The sequence below is a fragment of the Carlito syrichta genome, unplaced genomic scaffold (genome assembly GCF_000164805.1).
Source record: "Carlito syrichta isolate Samal-C Ts95f unplaced genomic scaffold, Tarsius_syrichta-2.0.1 Scaffold108124, whole genome shotgun sequence".
NCBI lineage: Eukaryota > Metazoa > Chordata > Mammalia > Primates > Tarsiidae > Carlito > Carlito syrichta.
Genome location: NW_007052220.1, coordinates 379,043 through 400,841, shown reverse-complemented (window position 1 = coordinate 400,841; position 21,799 = coordinate 379,043). Strand labels below are relative to the sequence as shown.

The following is a 21,799-nucleotide window of genomic DNA, read 5'->3' as shown; positions in this document are numbered from 1 at the left end:
ACCCCGGCGCGCTGCCTCTGCGTCCCAGGAGATCTCTTCTCGTCGCCCCACCCGTTCTGCAAGCCTTTCGACTTTGGAGAAAAAGTGGGGAAGAGCGATGGCAGAAAAGCCAAGTGCGGTTCACTGACGACTTTCCTTTTACTCTGAGAACCCCGAGTGTAATTTACTATGTGTATTTCAGTAACAGGATAGTGATTCAATTCAACAAATATTTACCAAGCGCCCACTGCGCGGGCACTGGGAGGGTGTGTGGCCGGGACTCGGGAAGGGGAATGGGACTCCTTGGTTGGGAGAACCGACAGAGGGACTAGGGGCCAGCTACCCCAGAGCAGCGAACACCCGCTTCTCCCCCCCTCTCCCCCCTCCCGGGCTGAGGCCAGGTTGCAGGCCTGTCCTGGCCGGGTAACCGAAGCGCTGCAGACCCCTGTACCTTTAAGAGGGTCTGGAGGGGGGCCGGCGCGCACCCTGTCGCGGGGAGCAGGGTCGCATTATTAGCCGCCACTGGGTGAATTCAGGCACTTTGAGCGGTGGTGGGGGCGGGGAGTAGTGGTGGTGGTGGCTCTAATCTCGTCCGCGGGGAGAGCGCTCCCAAGCCCCCAAGCGGAGACTGACTGCCTGGTCTTTTAGAAACACTTGGGCCTCCGCGCTGGGAGAGCGGGCGGGGGCCAGTTTGTGAACTCGTGTTTGTTTTAATTGTCAGTTGTGTGTTAAAGCCGAGTCACACACTCCGAGGGTCACTGAGAGTTCACTTTTACGAAAAGTTAACGTTTCTTCCTGCCATGTAACTTGCTATTTTCCAAAAACTGTTCTTATCTATCGACCAAGCCTCGATCCTTGTTTCCATTTTTCTTGGTCTTCCCCATTTTCAGTTTCCTAGAGAATAAGTCTAGAATTGGAATTAAGATGTTTTCTGAAAGGAGACAATTCCCCTTCCCCCCCCAAAAGGTTTTTTTAAAAAAAATCCCAAATCTGGAGACCCCGCGGCCCTGTTTTACTTTCTAATCCCTGTCTGGCATCGGGGGCCCCCCCGTCTCTCCGGTCTCTATTTAAATGGACAGCTCGCTGTTTGGAAGTAACTCGGGCCCTGCGGGGGGATCGCACCTCTCCAGCCTCTGCCCTCCCGCCTGCACTCGCACGTTCACTGCGGAACCAGCCAGATGCCGAGGTGGAGCTTCTAGACTGCCTCGGCGAGGGGAGTTTCGAGCGGCATTGCCGAAAGCGCGCAGCCAGCGAACTGAGGGCGGCGAAGGTGGTGTGTGCTCGAGTGTGGATCCTCGCCCTGCGTGTGCGCACGCGGGCGTGGGTGTGTGTGCAGAGAGTAAGGATCCGTTGCTCTCGCGTCCTAGACGTATTAGACTTCGTTCTCTCCCCACCCTTCCTCAGCCTCCTCCACGGAAGACCCTCCCCAGGAGGCCTGGCCCAAGAGTCCCTTGTCTTCTCCTCCCCTCCCCCCGAGCGCTCCGGTGCACAAGGGGTTAGCGCCGTGCGCGCAGGACTCGGAGCCGTCCCCGCGGCCTTTCTTCCCCGCGGTGCGGTGCCGGCTGCCCCCTGTCGGCCGCCTTGAGGTAGGACGCCTCCGAGTCTCGGCTCCTTGGGGCGGGCCGGCAGCTGCTCCCCTCTCCCTCCCACCTCTGCTCCGTTCATCCCTCCCGACCACCAGGCCCCACGCTCCCAGCAGGGCCCCTCGGAGGCCCCCGGAGTACCCGCGTCGCTGCGCCGCCGCTGCAATACGGAGGGGGCCACGGGCCCGACCCAGCAAATGGGGCTCAGCCAACTGGACGCAGGGTCGGTACCGCTTCTGGGCGTAGCAAGGAGAGAGTGTCGCCCCGGGAGGCCTCGGGTCTGGCCTCGGGGGTCTCACCAGTTCTCTCTGTGGTGGAGGGCAAGTGTTGCTTTCCCTCTCTCTGCCTCAGTTTCTTCGCCTATTAGAAAGTGGGGGGCGAAATGAAAGAGTTGGGAGGGGGGTTGGACTATGATGTTCTTTTCTCCATCCGCGGACACTGCTCCACCTCTGGACAAAGTTGAGCCTGTGCCGAGAGTGAGACATCCTGTGTCAGAGGTGTAAGTGATGTGTGCGTGTGTGTTGGGGTCTGGGAGATCCCTGTCTAGGGGTGGCCAGGAAACAGCCGAGAAGCAGGCCAGACCTTTCCTTCCCTGGAGCCGCTGTTACCGAACCTGCCGTCGGTCCTGAGGCCAGGGCGGTCGGAGGTTGCTCCAGTCCTTGCACGGACTCCAGCTCAAGCCGCCGCCGCCGCCGTCTCTGTCGCGTCCGCCCTGGCCCCACTTCACGCGCGCGGACACACACGGCCCTGTGACACACTCGCGGCGCAGCAGCCGCGGCTCCCTTGCGCCCAGGCGCGAGGAGTGGGGAGCAATGGCTCCTTTGTCTGCTACCCCAAAGCGGACCTCCCACCGGCCGGCGCCGGCCAATTCTGCGCCTCCTCCCGCTGTTCTCCGCGTTCCCCGGGACGGGACGTCCCAAGGTTGTGGCTGCAAGTGGGTTGTTCTCCAGCTAGTTTTTCCATAGCTTTCCTTGCTTTGGGGGGAGACCGCGTAGGAGACGACAGTTTGTTTTCTGTCGAGGGGGGAGGTTCTTCCCTCTTGGAGTTGCCCATCCGCCTTTTGGCCGCCACCAGCCTGGGTCAAACGCGCTTCTTCTGCCTAGTTGGCGTCCCCTCATCCTTTCCACTACCAGGGCCTGGGGCCCTGGACGCTGAGTCTGGCGGAAGCAGATGCCTGGACGGAGGGAGGCAGCGCCAGTGGCCGAGGCTCCGGGATCTCCGCCGGGGCCCCCCCTCTTTTCACTTAAGGGGCCGCTCGCCGACGAGGACTTGAGTGCTGCACGGGTGTGCGTGCCCGTCTCGGCTCTCTCCGTGGCCCCCCGGACGTCCTCTGAACGGATTTTCTCGTGGGGGTCCCTTTTTCTTAGCCCTCATCATCCCCGGCCCCGCCGCAGCTGGTGAAGAATTAGGACAACCTTCAGACGTAGGCTTTGGGGGGAGAGAGAGAGGGAGAGAGAGAGAGAGAGAGAGAGAGAACCACGTCCTCGAGCTGCTCTAAATTGAAAACCGGGGCGCACGAACGCCCCCCCCACCTGCCCCCTCCTCTGCGCAGGACCTCTCAAATGCCCCCAGCCCTCCTCCCCGAAGCACGCGAAAAACAGATCCTCAGGGTCCTTGCTGAGCTTCCCCGGGCCCCGTACGTGTTGGAAAACGTTTAGCACTTTCATTGGGAAACTCAACTTCGGACCAGAACTTTTATTTTACTCCTGGTGTGACAGTCTCCCGAGAGGTCTCTTTTCATACTCTTTTCGGATCAGATCTCTTGGTAAACAGGCGGGGATGTTTTACCCTACAGAGTCCGTGTATTTATGAGTGAGTTCGCTGTGGGTTCCTTGAGTCTCTCAGACTTGTGGGGCCTTTTCGGGGTTGCACCGGGTTTGGAGCGGGAAGAGGGCCAAGGTGTTTCCGGGCAAGTGCGCAGGGTTAAGTGGAGACTCGACTCGCGGGGCCCTCCTGTCGGATCCCCTTTGGGACTCCCCCCGCCCCCCCGCCTACCTCTACCCGGGAGCCAGGGAGACCCGAGTCGCGGAGACCGGATGACCCCACTCCCTTTTGGCCCGGGCTCTGGGAACTGGTGGACTCTCCTTGGGGGCGTCGGGCCGGGAGTGAGTTCGGTTTGTGTGGCTTCGGCTCTAACAAAGAGATCCGCTGTAATCCGCCGAATCTGTTATCAATTTCTCCGCTGCCGGAGCTCCGCCCCGCGCGCCCCGCCCGCCGCGAAGCTCGGGAAGTGCGCTCGGCTGGCGCGACCTGGGCCTCCGACTCGGAAGCGCGGCGGAGCGCGTGTGTCTGTGCACGCGTGTGAGTGTGTAAATGCACGGGCGTGAGTGTGTACGAATGCGCGCGCGGCATTAGCCACCGCTGGGGAGAGTCGACTTTGCAGCCTGGGCTGCGCGCGAAGACAGACCTCGAAGCCCACCCCCTCCCCTGGAGGAAACTTGACACTTCGGGCGGGGGTGGGGAGAGCCGGAGCCTTCCCTCTCCTAGGCTGGGGAAACCCCAGATTTCCATTCTCTGGGATGCGCCCCCAGCTTTGCGGCGCTTTGGAGACCGCTGGCCCGCGGGCGCGGAGCCCTGGCTAGCGGGCGCTGGGACCACATAAGCATTTCCTCTCCGAGAAGCCCCGAAGTGTCCGGGCCAAAGGGGCGGCTCGCAGGGGAAAGCCGTGACACGCTCCTGAGCCCCTTCGCGTTTCCACGTCCACGGCTGCCTGGGTCCCCTCTGTTCCTTTTACGGCGCAAGTTCCGGGCCGGGTTCGTCCCTCTCCTGGAGGAGAGGCACCTTTATTTCCTTTTCCGAGGAGGGGTCGCCCTCGGGGGCTGCGGGCGGCATAGCGTGGCAGGGTTACACTTATCAGAGATGTGAAAGGGGATTTTTTGGAAACCCGCTCCTCCCACCCGCACCCGCCGCCGCCTGCAGGTGGAGAAGTCACCAGTGGGGAGGAACGGCAGCGGAAGCTTCCAAGGCCAACTCCTGCCCCCGAAATTCTTCAGGAAGGGGACCTTCGCCGCCAGCGCCCCTGCGCCCTGGGATCCAGGGGCCCTGCTGTGGCTCCGGAGCCAGCGCATCTCTGGCCCCGCCCGGACTCATCCGCCACGGCCCGGGCCTCGACCGGCACCCCCACCTTTCAGGACTGACCGAGTCTGAGTCGGGCTGGAGAGGCTAGGCTGGGGCGGGGTGGCACTGCTCCAAAGCCGGGCTGGCAGTGCCGCGATGGCGAAGTGGCGCGCAACCCCGGATCAGGACAGAGGGACACCAGAGTCCCCTTTGGCTTCCCGTCTCCTCCCTCTGCGGCAGCTGTCACTGGGGGTGGAGGGGAGAGTGAAAAATCAGAACTTGGGAGAAAGTTGTGAGGAGAGCAGGCGAGGAATCTTCTCCCGAGCCGGCGGGACTTCCCTTCTTTCCCTGTCCCTTCTCCAGTCCGAGGAAGAGGACGCAGGCAAGGGGGTGGGGTGGGGGGGGGGGGGGTCCTTTCCGGTTTCCTTGGGAGAACAGACCTCTCTCTCCATCTCGCCTAGGCCCCCCAGCTCTTTCTCTCCGCCCCAATCTGGCTGAAGAGCGTCCTAGAGGAAATCCGGGCTGCTCTTCCCCATCTGGAAGTGGCTTTCCCCAAATCGGCCCGTAAACTGATTATGAAACATACGATGTTAATTCAGAGGGGTTTCATTTCCCAGCTGGGCACTCTCGTGCGCGCTGGTCCCCGGGGCCTCGCCCCCCACCCCCTGCCCTTCCCTCCCGCGTCCTGCCCCCACCCTCCACCCCCGCGCTGGCCACCCCGCCTCCTCCGCAGCGCGGGCGGCCGCTCCACTCGCCTTCGCGCTCCTCTAGCCCATGGAGCTAATTCTGGCTCCACTTGTTGCTCGGCCCAGGTCGGGGAGAGGACGAGGGTGGCGGCGGGTTCCCGAGTGACTACCTCGGAGGGACGAGCACAGCGCGAACGAGAGGGGAGCGAGGGGGTGCGGTGCGGGACTGGAGCAAGCAGGAAGGAGGCAGCGCCTGGCACCGGGGTTTTGACTCCTCAGAATTGAGCCATGTTTGTAATCGCTGGCGTGCCCCGCGCACAGGATCCCAGCGAAATCAGATTTCCTGGTGAGGTTGCGTGGGTGGATTAATTTGGAAAAAGAAACTGCCTATATCTTGCCATCAAAAAACTCACGGAGAAGTGCAGTCAATCAACAGTAAACTTAAGAGACCCCGGATGCTTCCGTTGTTTAAACTTGTACGCCTGAAAATTATCTGAGAGGCAATAAACATCTGCTCCTTTCTTCCCTCTCCAGAAGTCGATTGGACTATTAAGCCCAGGAGTTGCTTTGGGGACGGCTGGAAGTGCAATGTCTTCCAAGTTCTTCCTAATGGCTTTGGCCATATTTTTCTCGTTCGCCCAGGTTGTAATAGAGGCCAATTCTTGGTGGTAAGTTCATTCTATGTGCCTATTCTGTTCTATGCTCTTTTTTTTAAAGATTCGTTTGTATGATGCTATAATATTTAAACCTGAATAATGAGTGTGGATATAAGTATCTAATACATTTGTATGTAATGTATTTTACTTATATGTATATTTTAAATCAGAGTTTTCTTTTAACTTGCTGATATTGTAAAGCTTATCTTCAGCTCCATAGGGAATGAGAGTCTATAAATCTAGGCCTTTTTCTATGAGGCCCTTGTTCAGATGTGTGCTTGTAGTACATCATGTAATAAAAGGGAACAGAAATTCACTTCTCTAGTAATTGTAAGCCTATCTATAAAATTTACTTTTTTGCCACCTCTAGGTAATAAAAGTGAGTTTCGACTTTTATTTTCTGTCACTCGAGATTATTAACCTACAGAGTCTGAAGTAGGCAGAGTTCTGGGAGGACAGCTAAACTCCAAGTGGGGAAGTATTTGGGCCTGAAATTTGATCAAAAAAAATTTGATAAAAAAAAATAAGTAGTCAAATATCCCTAAATGGGAGTTTCTTTCTGGTAGGGGCCTTGTAGATAGACTGCAATGTATCCAGAGGATTATTTTTGACGGCGTTCTGGATCTTTTTCCCCTGTAAATGAACAACATTTTTCTGACTGTCAAACATGACTTCTGTTCACTGGATACCCTGTTTTGGGTTCTTCACAATCACATAAGGAGCCCTTTTAAAATGCTCAGAAATGTGGTGAATTTTCTTCAGTCTGTATACTTGTTCCTCTGTTCTTCCATCAGTCAAAGGGAACTGCTATCTCCTACCCGTGTCTAATTGTGTCTACTTTTGGCACTCCTATGTTTTCAAGGCAGATCGGTCCAATTTGTGGGGCAAAGTGAGTCATTTTCTCTCATGTCAGAGGCCCGTCCCCCAAACCACTGTTTCCCCTTTTCCTGAGTGGATTTCGGAAATATTGGTTCAGGTATATAGCAACAGGGGCAAGGAAGGGAATGAAAATGTTAACTGAGGAGCCAGATGGCTGCATGGGGACTACACAATACCTCCGTTTTCTGAGTAGAGTTTAAACAGAGGAGTACTATGAAGCCCTTCTCCTACTTTGTCGTGAAGACAAACGGGAGAGAAAAAGCATCTGTGTGCTTAAAACTATGTATTACCGACATGCTTGCAGGGGGCCCACCTCTAGAGTTCATGTAAATCTTGAATGCACATCTCCTCCCGCCCCTTGCAGGTCGCTAGGTATGAATAACCCTGTTCAGATGTCAGAAGTATATATCATAGGAGCGCAGCCTCTCTGCAGCCAACTGGCAGGACTTTCTCAAGGACAGAAGAAACTGTGCCACTTGTATCAGGACCACATGCAATACATCGGAGAAGGTGCGAAGACAGGCATCAAAGAGTGCCAGTATCAATTCCGACATCGAAGATGGAACTGCAGCACCGTGGATAACACCTCTGTTTTTGGCAGGGTTATGCAGATAGGTAGGAAACAATTTAACATATTTTCAAATCATATTAACTTTTTCCCAAGAAAACACCCTGCGTGTTTACTTACATGCTTGATGAGGAAGATACCTTCCAGTTTGGGTGATGGCTTTGGCATTTTTGTCATTATGGCAACTGGTGTTAATTTTTGCCCACCCGCCTTCCCTCCCCCACCAGATTATAAGTTTTGGACTTCTGTAACTAAACCAAGAGGGGAGTGTCACACACACCTTTATTTTTCTGAACACCTACTTTTTCTAGAAAGTATTTTGTTTAAAATAGAAGTGAAACACTTATTTTGGTTTCTCAAAAGCACATGGGGGAAGCAGAGGCATTTATATCCTTTTAAACTTCAAAACTCTTTTGACTTCAGAAGTTTCTTCAGCCACAATTCGAATGGTCCAAGTATCAAACTATAAATTGTCATCTATCAGAATGCTGGATATATTGAAAGTGAACAAGGTTTTAATTTTCCTAATATAGATATTTCCTGAGGCTATAAAGATATGTATGTTAAAAGCTTTATTCTTTAGTCCCAGAAAGAATTTTAATTAAAAATGATCCAGTTTACATTGTGATTTTGGTAGTTGACGTAAAAGCACAGTTTAGGATCTCAACCTAGAAACTTGAAAAATATTTTATCCCTGTTGCTCTCAGTCTGAGTCTTAATTTTTAAGTATGTTATTAAATGTGTTATTCCAATCAAGGAGGAGATGGCATTTAAACTGAGATAAAGGCAAAGTTTTTGAAAAATCTGTTTGCCTCTAGTTTGGCTTAAATAGTATAGGATACGATTTGACAGATGTGATCCCATGTGTGTTTTCTGGTGTGAATATTTTAGGTTTCTTTACTTTTATGCAAACAAGCCCTTATAATTAATATGGCTGTGGTGACTACTAAAATAAGAAGCAATTTATCAAAGCAATTAACTCTTTCTACTGACAGAAGATAAAAAGTTGGCTTAATATCCATCACAGATGGATAAAATGCTTTTTACAAAAACCCCTGAAAATTGCATTCATTGAGAACAAAAAAGAGTTGTCAGTAGATGTTTGAGCCAAGCGGTTTCATAAACTAAAATAATACAAGACTGGAAGCCTTTCCTCTGACTGAGTGGGAAAATGGCCTGTAGCCTCAGCCTGCAAAGTCTCATAGGGCTTTGTCCTTTCTGTTAATGATTAAAATGTGCTAATGTATATACTGGGATCCAAATCGAGGAATTAAGCCTCGGGAACACAGAAGTTTTCCCTGAATGTGGGCTGCCTCATGTAGTTTACTGGGGTTGTGGTAGAGACTTAACTCTCCTGCATTTTGATATTGTGATTGAACAAAAATCTTTTTAAAAACTATATCAGAATGGTAAGTTGTCAGCTTTCCTCTCTTAGTATGTTCCTCCTAACCTGCCTTCCTCTCAGCTGTGGGACCTCTTTTTCACATATATATGAATTGGCAAAATTCATACACCTCAGATGGCAACCAGGAAGGAAAAGAGCAGTTGGAACCACTTTTCTGTGTAGTCACAAGAACACAGTTTTGATTGAAGATCTTCCTCTTGTCTTCATGCGTAGCCTGTTTTGGGCCAAAATGTTTGGAGTCAGCTATCATTTGCTAATGTGAATTTGAATTCTGCTGGAGATTAGGTGTAAATGCAGTCCAAGATTCAAAGAGTCTGCTTTCTCAAGGAATAAGCTGGACTTTTGGTACAGAGGCCTATGTTTAATTGTCTCTGGAAAGTACACTCTCTGGGCCTTAGCTATGTGGTACTACTGTCTGGGTTGAGGGAAGTGGGTGGGAGTAGTACTTCCTGACAGCTTTGGAGGGAGTCTTCCTAGATACTGTCATCAAGTCAGCTGATGTCCTGGGAAGGTGAAGGCACATGCTTCATTCCCTGCCAAAGGCCCCCCAAGTGCCTAGAGTCTAAGAACAGAAAGCTGCTGTCTTGTGGCTTGTGGTGGGATGCTGATGGGGCCTTCTCTTGTTTACTTATTTAAGAAAGAGATGGAGAGAAGGAAAGAACAAAGTCAGTTTTTATGGAAGGGGAACATGGACCCAACTCCAGTGGTGGGAAATTAACTCTGCTTTCGCTTTTCCACTTAAGGGTATGTTTGATGAGAATGAGCTAAGGGAAAAGTCAAAACACCTTTGATGCCAAAAGGTGTGTGCATGCCCACCCCAAAGCTCTTAGTGCACCGAGGATATCAAGAGTAATTCTTGTCTGTGAGAATCTGACCCTGTGATGGGGCCCCTGTCTGAGAAACTCCGGCTGCCACCTCCGACCCCCTCCTCCACTCATTTTTCTAAGATGCCAGTTGCCTGGGAGGCACCATGCACAATTGACTTGTGAAGGGCCAACGCTTCATTTTAGAAACTTTCTCATTTTTCATCATGCTACCCTTTCCTTCCAGCTTTTGTCCCATCTGTCTCTTCTTTGTTTCCATGCTGTGAAAAGATACATATGTAAGGAAGGCACCCTTTTTAAGGAGTGTGAGGATCCAAGTAGATGCAGATTTCACAACAGAGGGAAACCTAGCTGAATCAGCAATATTCCAATCAGGATGACTGTACCCTCAGGCTATTCACCAAAAAATACTTTTCAAACTGACACTTTTCCTGCAGTGACCAATTAGCTTGGAGAGTTCTACCAGGTTTTGTATTCTGAGACAGAAAAGGAAATGCTCAAGATAGACTTGGGAAAAAGGCAGCATTGTTTGTGTTTTGTATAAAAGCTCTCATATGCTTTGTCTACTCAGAGGGCAGTCTCGTTTTTCCTCTATCCCCAGAGGGCCGTTTTATCTCTACTTCCTCCAGCTACTCCCTCTGTATTCTACACGTCTCCCATCCAGGGCCACAGCATTTTCTGTATTATCAGTGTTAATCCTCACATAACTCCCTCCAAGCTGTATGTTCTCTTCATTCCTTTCCACTCCCCCGACATTGTCTGCCTTCTCTAATTTGAGCTAGCTAGACGCAATACACCCAGGAACTTTCTGGATCCTCTTGCCAATCACCAGCACACCCCTCAAGTTATTGATTTTTAAAATATGAGGGGGGAGGGTCTATGGTAAATAGGAACCATCGCCATCCCTAGAAGGGGGTACTACAGAGGGCTGCAACTGGAGTGTGGAGCGGATGTCTGAGAATGGGGCGGCCTACTGGAGACTGGAGGCTTGAATTGGCATAGCCATTCTCCTGCAGAATAGGCCTTCCGGTTGGGACCCAGTCCTATTGTCCTCTGTTCTTGTACTCCTCTATTTGCCCCCCCAAAAAGACTGTTAGCAAGCTTTCAAAGTATAGGAGAAACTGATTCTGGGACTTCAGCACCAGAAAGGGCCTTTTTTTATTCCTAGGCATCTAGCTCAATACCCTTATTTTCCAGTTGAGGGAAGTGAGGCCCTCCTTGCCTACCCTTGTCCAGCTTCAGCTGGCTGGATATTGGCCCTTCTCTCTCACAGTACAACATTTTATTAAATGGCTTTTGGTCCATGTAGAATTGTCTGCCTGTACAAGTGGAGTTTGGGGTAGTCTATGATGGCCTCCACTTTCTCCTTACAAATAGGGTTCCTATAACTGTTTTACAGGGAGATACTCTTTACAAGTTTCGAGGAAAACTAAAACTTGTTTTTCCCCTTTCTCCTAGGCTGTGCTTTTTTCCTTTTTGCTGTCATTCTAACACTTTGAGGCAAAGGTTCTAGGGAGGGGTGAGAGACTGGGGCAGTTGCAGAAGTAGCGTTGAAGAACAGCAGGCTGTTTTAAAAGTAGACAGTCATATTCTTGAATGAGAAGTATTGGGCCAGTCAGCTTGGGATTTCAGGAGAGGCAAGTTCATTTATACTTCTCTATGAGCTGGTGCAGAATTGTCCTCCGGGAAAGTAAACAACCTTGTCCTGAGACAGACTTTGTGCTGCACGAAGGAAGAGGGAGGAGAGGTTACAACTGTCAAGGAGTAGGGGGCGGGGGGTGGCGAGGCAGAACAGGAGTGCTGCGGCTGGCAATGTCTGGCTTCCATTCTGGGCCTATGACTTTCAGGGGTTCTAAGCCCAGCAAATTCTGTGCTCCTGCCCTGTGTGTAACTCAGATGAAAATAATACTGAACATTAAAATAAGTGTAAGGGAGTCTACCCAAACTCTGAGTTTTCCTTCAATGACTTCTTTCACGTGCATTTTTGGAAATATGAAGTTTTGACTATTTTCAAAAGAGTTGCGTGAAAATCAATCCAGCACTGCTTAGAATCCTGCCTTAGGTTCTGAAACATCAGAGTAGAGTTACCGCGGATCTGCTGCTCCTTTGTTAGTTAGTTGTTGCTTCTGTGTGTTTGCTGGGGAGGTCTCTCTTGGCTTCCCCTCCAGGTGGGCCCAGGGCCTGGGTGTGTGTGGGGGGATGGGGCCCTCTTTGTTCTCGAGGTTTGGCTATGCCTGCACCCCAGGCAGGCGCCTGATGGGTGACTGGCAGTGACCCTTGTCCTCCCCGCAGGCAGCCGCGAGACGGCCTTCACGTATGCGGTGAGCGCCGCGGGGGTGGTGAACGCCATGAGCCGGGCGTGCCGCGAGGGCGAGCTGTCCACCTGCGGCTGCAGTCGCGCTGCGCGCCCCAAGGACCTGCCTCGCGACTGGCTGTGGGGCGGCTGCGGCGACAACATTGACTATGGCTACCGCTTCGCCAAGGAGTTCGTGGACGCGCGCGAGCGGGAGCGCATCCACGCCAAGGGCTCGTACGAGAGCGCGCGCATTCTCATGAACCTGCACAACAACGAGGCTGGCCGCAGGGTGAGTGTCCCCGCCCCTTGCCTTGCCCCTAGCTTTGCCCTGCAGCCTCCTCGTGCCCCTCCCTCTATCCCCTTCTCTGCCTCCCCCTTTCTGTAGGGTCCTGTCTCTCTGTATGTATCTCTGCCTCTTTCCGTATCCCCGTTGTCTCCCCCACCCCCCGCACTCTATTTCTCTCTCTCTTCTTTTTCCTTCCTCCTCCCATCTCTCTCTTCTCTCTCCTTGTTCGTCTCTCTCCCCCATTTCTTTCTTTCGACTAGTACCGCCTACCCGCCGGCCTCTCTGGAGAGGGGTGCACAACTCAGCCCCCCGGGGGGTGAATCATCCCCTCCGTCCTTCCCCGGACCCCCAACCAAGGTGCTCCAGCAGTTGTCTGAGAATAGTCCCCAGTGACATTGGCTCGAAAATTCAAATGTTAGTAACTTTCTCCTTGGTCCCTGGAACATGTGTGTAGTTGAGTTTCCATTGGGGAGAGTGAGTTATTTGTCCTAGTGGTGCTCAGCTGAAAAGGCCCTCACCCCAGCTTTCAGGTCTTCTCTTTTTTCCTCTTTACTTTCTCCTTGCCCCACTTTATGTCATTAGATAGCAGGCCTGATGGATTGTGACGTCTGAAAAAGGGCTTTTCTAGGAAGCGACAACATTTTTCAGAAGTGTGGACTTCCGTAGGCCTGACCACCAGGCCAGTCTCGGGGTGCTCTGGAGGAAAGCAGAAGTGACCCAAGAGGATGTCTATGTAGCCCTTATAAGTCTTCTGGTTCCCGTGCTTTCCTTCCCCTGGTGGGGATATGGAAAGCTACTTCTCAATAGTTAAAAAGACCCCTTTTTCCTGCGGTTAAACACATGGCACTTTATGGCTGCTTTAAAATGAAGGGGTGAAAACTTATCTTAACTTTGGCAGCATTGAAAACCAGGGCCATTATTTTTTCACAAAACCCAATGTAGGTGCCAGGAACTTTCTGGTCAGAGATTTCACTCCTGTATTTTGGGGTGAGGACGAAGGAAGATAATCACAGAGTAAACTATAGAAGACTGGAAGAAGCCTTGGAACAGAACCCTCTGTTCCCACACCCTCATTTTAAAGATTGAGAAACTGAGGGCTAGAGCAATCTTTTAGGATGATGGGAGAAAGTTAATGGATTGAAATATAAGCCTAGGCGTGTCTTTATTAAATTCATGAAGCACAACTTGGGGTGAAAAGTTAAAAGTTTCATAATTAGAGAAATCTAGGTTAAAATCCAGTGCTCTCTGTTCTAGTCTATTTCTGAGCCTCAGTTTCCACATTTCCATGTCTGTTAAGTGGCCACGGCAGTAACTCCTGCTGGGGGTTATTGTGAGTGCAAAGTGAGATGATATAGTAGATTGAACCACATGAATTTGCCAATACTTGACTCTCTTTGACCTATGAAATAACGATTTCATTTGGTCGGGTCTAAGGTCTTAGTTTAGTGTTGGCTAGTAGTAAATGCTTGATGAATAATGGTAACTGCTAAACATTATAAGGCCAGGACATAGAGAAATCAAGGATTTTCCGGACAGATAATTCCAGCTAACTTATCATCTTCTCACATTTGAGGTTAAGCACTTTGGGATATTGGGGTAGGACTACACTCTGCAGAATTTTGCCTGTGCTGCCCTGAGGGGTCAGATAATTGCTCCAGAGGGAGGGTGGCCACTCCTTTCTCAGGCCTCTTATTGCCATGCCTGCAGTGTGCTGTACCTGCAGTGTGGGTCAGCTCTCTCTCTTGTGGTCGACCCAGGGCCACGTGACAGGGGTCAGCTGCATGATCTTTGGAAGCCCACAAACCCTTATCAGGGACGTATCACTTGGCTCTGCGCATACGGTGTGCCTAACATCTCAGGCCTCCAGGACAGAGATGTGGCTGACTCTCCTGGGCTCTTTCCTGGGGTGTGTCCTGTCATCCATTCCTGGGACTTTTTTGGGGCTTCTCTCATATTGAGAAATTATCAGGGACTTAGCAACTAAGGAGAAAGAGAGAGAGAGAGAGAGAGAGAGAGAGAGAGAGAGATGGGGGGGGATAAATTTGATCATTGAAGTAGTGGGCCGACTTTGGTGAGTTCAGTTACATGGAAGACAGTTTTTCTCTAGGATGGGGGGCACAGGGGGTGGAAAGTTGAGTACATGCCAGGAAATCCTATTAGAATGTCCTTGGGGCATTAGCTTTTTAATTTTCCTCAAAGAGGAGCAAAGGTTAAATATGTTTGCAAAACCCTTCCTCAGACTAGCTGAATGCCTGAAACGCTTGATGCCAAGAAAGTACCTTTTGGCCCCTTTTGAAGGGGAGCCTCTTATGAGTCCCTGGAGGAAGGAGGTAACTGTTCTGAGCAGATAGGTCTTCTAATGCCCCCAGCTTCCAGCTTCCTGACAGGCCCTCTCCAGCATGCTCATACCACGCAGAATCTGGAAGGTCATTGGCATAAGTAACCGTGGGCAGTAGGGACTATAAATAGGCAACCACCACCTCCCAGACTGCTAGGCACAGTGGTGTGGGGCACTGCTCCTGGGCGGCCCGAGGCTGGGCTAGGGCCCAGGCACCATGCCCTTGTCACCCTGGAGAAAGGCCAGATTGACTGTGTCCTGTGTGCCAAGTGCTTTCCATGTCGCTCCTGATTTTATCCTTATAACAGTGCTGGGGGGTTGGTACCATCACAGTCAATCTTACAGATGGAAAACAGAGGCTCAGAAAGGTACAGTGAGTTGCCTAAGTCCAAGGGCAGAGTTGGGAACAGAATCCATGTTGTCTGGTTCCAGGGTGGGTTATCTTGGCCTGGGTTGGGGGTAGACAGTGTAGGGACTGTGCGGAAAGCAGGAGTGAGGATACCTGAGATCCAGGCCCAGGCACTTCACATTCTAGCTATGTGACCTGTGCGGGCCACTGTCGGTGTTCCTGTCCCATCGTCTAATCCAGTTCATACTATCTTGTTGCTATTATGATCAAATGAGACCAAGAGTGCAAGGATTCTTATGACAGTGCCTGGCACACAGCAGTGATAGTAGTAGTGGGTAAAGATTTGAACGCTGATTCTTCTGGAACTAAACTCCTTCCCAACTCCATGCTTACCAGCTGGGTGTCCATGGGCAAGTCAGCCCATATGGGCTTGGAGTAAAACTGCCTGGGTTCAAATTCTGGCACCTACTTGCTTCCCAGTGGCTAGGTGAGTAGCTTATCTCTCTGGGCCTCACTTTGCTTCTCTGTGAAATGGGATGATGATAACACTTTCCTCATAGGTGTCTGTGGGGATTAATTCAGGTAATGCTCTGGGAACAACCTCTGGGAATGTTCACATGATGCTGCTAATGGTTACCTGATAAAAAAAAGCAACTATAACTATTTATTTTCCTGTTCCCATTTAAAAACTCTGGTTCTCATTGATAAGATGTAGTAACGAGAAGCTAAGAACATATTTATTTGGAGGTGTTCTTTTTTTCTTTTTTTTTTTTTGAGTTGGAGTCTCACTCTGTCACCCAGACTGGAGTGCAATGGCTGCTCCTGGCCACCGCAACCTCGACTTGCTGGGTTCCTGCGATCCTTCTGCCTCAGCCTTCCAGTAGCTGGAACTACAGGCACGCACTACCACGCCCAGCTAATTTTTTGATTTACTGTAGAGATGAGGTCTTGCCAAGTTGCTCAGGTGGGTCTTGAACACGCAGGCTCGGGTAATCCACTCACCTCAGCCTACCAAAGTGCGGGATTACAGGCTGAGCCACCTAGCCCGGCTGGAGGTGTTCTTAAAGAAGGCAGTTCATGACTTCAGGGAGTGGAGGCTGAAGGGAAAACGTCCCCTCCCCTCACTCATCTCCATGCAGGGCCGCATGGATAAGGTCTGGGAGAGCTTTGTTAACATAGCCTGGGCCTGTGTCTGTCTCCTCTATGAGTTTGTTCACCAAATGTTCCCGTTTCCTGCAGACGGTGTACAACCTGGCTGACGTGGCCTGCAAGTGCCACGGGGTGTCCGGCTCGTGTAGCCTCAAGACATGCTGGCTGCAGCTGGCGGACTTCCGCAAGGTGGGTGACGCCCTGAAGGAGAAGTATGACAGCGCGGCGGCCATGCGGCTCAACAGCCGGGGCAAGCTGGTGCAAGTGAATAGCCGCTTCAACTCACCCACCACACAGGATCTGGTTTACATCGACCCCAGCCCTGACTACTGCGTGCGCAACGAGAGCACAGGCTCGCTGGGCACACAGGGCCGCCTGTGCAACAAGACGTCGGAGGGCATGGACGGCTGCGAGCTCATGTGCTGTGGCCGCGGCTACGACCAGTTCAAGACCGTGCAGACCGAACGCTGCCATTGCAAGTTCCACTGGTGCTGCTATGTCAAGTGCAAGAAGTGCACAGAGATCGTGGACCAGTTCGTGTGCAAGTAGTGGGCGCCACTGGCACCCAGTCCCACTCCCAGGACCCACTTATTTATAGAAAGTACAGTGATTCTGGTTTTTGTTTTGTTTATAATATTTTTTATTTTTCCCCAAGAATTGCAACCGGAACCATTTTTTCTCTGTTACCATTTAAGAACTCTGTGGTTTATTATTAATATTATAATTATTATTTGGCAGCAGTGGGGGGTGGAAACCTAGAAAAATATTTATTTTGTGGATCTTTGAAAAGGTAATACAGGACTTCTTTTGATGGTATAGGATGAGGGGGAAATAGTACATACCCTAACTTAGCTGTGTGGACATAGTGCACATCCAAAGGTAAAGAAATACATTTTTTTCCTCATATATGGGGTCATATGGGAATGGGTAGCATCCAACTGAATGAGGGTGGTGCAAATCTATGCACAATTCAACTTCTGTGACCAAAATGAGTTATAACTGCTCTGTTGCAAGGTAAGCAATCTTGAGAAAAGAACCCCCCAGAAAAGACTCCCTTCCCTGGGGGCTGCCAGCCTGCTTTATACTTTTTCAAAATAGTAATTCAAAATAAATAAGGGCAAGAATCTCATATTTTCAAGAAGAAAGGTATACCCCATGTCTCATTCTTCTCAAATATACCATCTGGAGAAGGTCCTATTCTCATAACTCATGAAACTTAAGAAGCAGGGAACATTATCTAGAAATAAAAAATTTCAAACTCCTATATGAAGATGAAGATTGTTGGAATTAGGATTTCAGATTGGAAAAAGATTCCCCAATGATTATGGACACTAGATTTCTCTGAGGGGAGGGGGGCTATGGGGAGGAAGTGGCTTGAATATAAAGGAAAATATCCTGTAATTTTCTTAGGGATACTTGGTTAATAAATGATAATACTGAAAATAATACATGAATTCCGTTCATAGACTCTAAGCCCAAACAACAAGGTAACTGCATGCAGTTCAGCACTGCACAGAGCAGAAAACCTATTTGAGGAAAACAGTGAAATCCACTGTCCTGGTAGACTTCAGCCCTTTCTGGTTCCTCCGTGCTGTGATGTGATATGATGCTGGCCATGTTTTCAAATAGCAGTGCCACTGGGTCCCCTTTGGTTGCAGGACAGGAAATGAAACATTAGGAGCTCTGCTTGGAAAACAGTTTGCTACTTAGGGATTTTTTTTTCTGAAACTTTTATTTTGAGGAGCAGTAGTTTCATATGTTTTAAGGACATTCTGATGGAGTTCACAGAGGTGTTGTAGCGGTTCACTGTGAGGATCCTGTGTTCAGACTATCCACTCAAGCTTTTCCTATTATACTGCAGGTGTACCCTAAAACTGTTCCTCGCGTACTTGAACAGTTGCATTTATAAGAGGGGAAGTGTGGTTTAATGGTACCTGATATCTCAAAGTCTTTTGTACATAGCATATATATATGTGTATATATATATGTGTATATATATGCATATACACATATACATAAATATAAGTGTATCTCAGTGCAGCCAGTGACTTAGATTTTCAGTTTATTCTGGGGTTATTTCTCAGTCTAGTGCATTGTCCTCCTTCACTGCAATCCAGCTGGGGTTTTTCCAAAAGTTTTTTGAGTCTTGAGCTTGGGCTGTGGCCCTGCAGTGATTAAATCTTGAGCACTACGAAGCAACCTTGTTTCTGAGGAAGCTTGGAGTTCTGACTCACTGAAATGCATGTTGGTTTGGAGATTTCTTTTCTCTTTCCCTCTCCACCCCCTTTCCTCCAGCCCCCATTTCTGTATACTTTGTGGCGAGGGCATTATTTGTTCATCATAGACATGAACATTAAAAAATACTCAAAGATCAGAAGCATCAGCAATGTTTCTCTTTTCTTAGTTCATTCTGCAGAGTGGAAACTGGTGCCTGCTAGATTTGGTAGTACTACTTTGAATCCCTATGGAAAATACAGCCCATTACATAGATAGATAGCTAGTTACAGAAATGTTTAAAAGCAAGGACACCTCTTTCCAAAAAGTGCCATCAAATGTGTTCTTATCTCAGACTTACACTGTCTTAAAAGTTCGGAAAGATACACGTCTTTTGTCCCCATCATAGGCTGCATGGCCTTCAGATCACCTCAGCCAACTGTGGCTCTTAATTTATTGCACAAGGATGTCCACTTCCCCTCTGCTGCAGCAAGTTGCTAGCAAAAGATCTTGAAAGTAAAAAGCACTAATTAGTTTTAAATGTCACTTTTTTGGTTTTTATTATACAAAAACCATGAAGTACTTTTTTTATTTGCTAAATCAGATTTTGTTCCTTTTTAGTGATTCATGTTTATGAAGAGAGTTGAGTTTTAACAATCCTAGCTTTTAAAAGAAACTATTTAATGTAAAATATTCTACATGTCATTCAGATATTATGTATATCTCCTATGGCCTTTATTCTGTACTTTTAATGTACATATTTCTGTCTTGTGTGATTTGTATATTTCACTGGTTTAAAAAACAAACATCGAAAGGCTTATGCCAAATGGAAGATAGAATATAAAATAAAATGTTACTTGTATATTGGTAAGTGGTTTCAATTGTCCTTCAGATAATTCATGTGGAGATTTTTGGAGAAACTGTGAGGGATAGTTTAGGATGACTACATGTCAAAGTAGAAGAGTGGAGAATTTTACCAAAACCAAACTATTTGGAAGCTTCAAAAGATTTCTATATGTAACAGAACAAAAGGGGAATTCTCTTTTCCTATATGTGTTCCTCAAAAGAAATCAAGCAGATGGTTTAAAGCTGGTTATAGGATTGCTCACATTCTTTTAGCATTATGCATGTAACTTAATTGTTTTAGAGCGTGTTGCTGTTCTAACAGCCCAGAGAGGCACGAAAAGGCGCATGCTTTTATCTATGACCAGATTTTTAGTCCAAAAAAAAAAAAAGTGTCTTTGTGTTTACTGCAACTATTGCACCTCTCTATTTGAATTTACTGTGGACCACTTGTGGTGTATCTATGCCCTTTGAGAGCAGTGTTTGTAAAAAGAAAGCCTCAGTCTTCAGAAAATGAAAATTCATTGGAAACGAAAGGTTCATTGTGTTAAACGCAATTAATATGAATTCTTGTGCTTTACAGAAATGTACCCTGAAATCTGGACAGCGCTGCCTAGATAGATACATTAGCCCTTTGCTTTTTTTTTTTTTTTTCTTTCTGGATAACCTTGTAACATGGTGAAACCTTTTAAGGATGCCAAGAATGCATTTTTCCACAAAAAACAGTAGACTAACATATAGAATGTTTAAAATAGCATTTCTGAGCAAATTCAAATGCTTGTGGTTCTAGGACTCACATCTGTTTCAGTTTTTCCTCCGTTGTATATTGACCAGTGTTCTTTATTGCAAAAACATATACTCGATTTAGCAGCGTCAGCGTATTTTTCCCTCTCATCCTGGAGTGCATTCAAGATCTTAATATAGGAAAATTAACAAAAAAGTTTATATATAGGCAGCAGCAAGCAGAACCCTGTTCATAATAGTCACTATGGGCTCCAGTAAAAAGTAGGTTTTAAGTTTGAGTCCAGTTGATCTGTTCTGTGAGCTACTAACTTCCTGAGACTGGCATTCTCTATGTTTTAGTAGCCTACCCAAACTCTTTTCTCAGATGATTTTGCCAATCCCAATTTTCAGTTTGTTTTTACAAAACTATTCAAGCCACCGGAATGATCAAATATGATGCTAAAGTAGGATAAGCACTCCAAATAAGAGACTGGTACGAGCTAACTACCAGAGATCATTTGGAAAAACAGTCCCCAAAGACTGAGGGGTCCACAATATACATATATAGAGAGATAGAAAAGTTACTTATAACTTGAAGCATATATTTAACGCAAATACGCACCAAGGCACAGGTCTGAAAATACTGCATTATCACTGTAAACTGTACTTATAAAATATTTATTTTTTTTATTAAAAATATTTTCTAGTCTTCTCTCTCTTTATGGAATGGTGAAAATGAGATGCCATGTTTTGAAAGTAAGAGGATGAAATGCATTTTTAATTCAGGGAACATGGGAATTAAAACTTTAAAAAGGGATCTGTTAATTTACCTGTTCACACAAACTTTACAGTTAAATCTGATGATTGGATGATATTTTAGTGAAGCATCATCTTGTGAACCAACTTTTAAAAATGGATATAGAATGATTACAAGTTGGTATGATTTTTTTAAAGAGTATCAATTTGAATCTAGAAGATTGAATTAAAATGCTGTCTCAGTATTTCAAAAGAAAAAAAAAGAATGGAGGAAAATTGCATCTTAGACCATTTTTATATGCAGTGTACAATTTGCTGGGCTAGAAATGAGATAAAGATTATTTATTTTTGTTCATATCTTGTACTTTTCTATTAAAATCATTTTATGAAACCCAGTGCAGTCATGTGTGTGTGTTTAGCAGAAAGAGTGTTCATTGCCATTTGAAGTGGGCACTTATTATGGCTTAGGGCTTCCAGGAAAAGCACATACATTATAGGTATGTAGGTGATACTATGGTTGAATCTCAAGGACCTATTTTGCACTTTAATGCTTATTTTTTGTTCTTTAGTGCTTATTGCTCATGTACTCATTTCTTCCCTGCTCTGTTGCTGCTAATATGTAAGAGTTGTACTAGGAGATGCTTCAGTGTGGACACTTAGCACAGTGAGATGGGATGACTGTGAAATTTCAGGGCTAGGGAAGAAAAGAATGATTTGAGGAAAGAAAGAAAATGTTCAAGATGAAGAACAGACTGAGTCACCTGGCATATTCTGCTCATTGCTTTTTTCACCTTAAAATGGTTGCCAGTGAGATGTTTAGATGAGGATTTCTCAACCTTGGCACTCTTAACATTTGGAACTGGATAATTCTTCGTTGTGGGTGCTTGTCCTGTGTGTTGTTTAGCTGCATCCCTGACCTCTACCCACCAGATACCAATAACACCCTTCTGTTTGTGACAACCAAAAATGTTTCCAGACATTGCTGAATGTAGCCCAGGGAGAAAACACTCCCCAGTTGAAACCACGTCTTTATTTGGAGGGACTGAGGTTCTGAGCACTTGGGAGGTACAGGCTCCCACAGTTGTGACTGTTACTTGCCTATGTTGACTCATGACTGAGAGAAGTCCCTCTCAAGTTTCACTGTGAAGAGTATGAAGAGGTGGTGTCTTCAGCAGGGTAGCCTGACTTAGCAGTTAATAACTGCCAGG

At 48.1% G+C, this 21,799-nt stretch overlaps 1 protein-coding gene across 2 annotated transcripts; it reads left to right on the top strand.

Moving 5' to 3' along the window:
- The first annotated feature begins 1,548 nt into the window (after positions 1-1,548).
- WNT5A (Wnt family member 5A) lies at positions 1,549-20,986 on the top strand. Of its 2 annotated transcripts, none has more exons than XM_021717409.1 (5): positions 1,549-1,565; positions 5,840-5,973; positions 7,205-7,455; positions 11,930-12,222; positions 16,146-17,201. In XM_021717409.1, the coding sequence occupies exons 2-5, from the start codon at positions 5,894-5,896 to the stop codon at positions 16,602-16,604; spliced, it is 1,083 nt and encodes a 360-aa protein (XP_021573084.1). In that variant the 5' UTR covers positions 1,549-1,565; positions 5,840-5,893; the 3' UTR covers positions 16,605-17,201. The 2 variants fall into 2 exon arrangements, with proteins under 2 accessions (XP_021573084.1, XP_008066544.1); XM_008068353.2 differs by lacking the exon at positions 1,549-1,565 and adding an exon at positions 5,369-5,431 and having other exon boundaries at positions 16,146-20,986.
- The last annotated feature ends 813 nt before the right edge of the window (positions 20,987-21,799 follow it).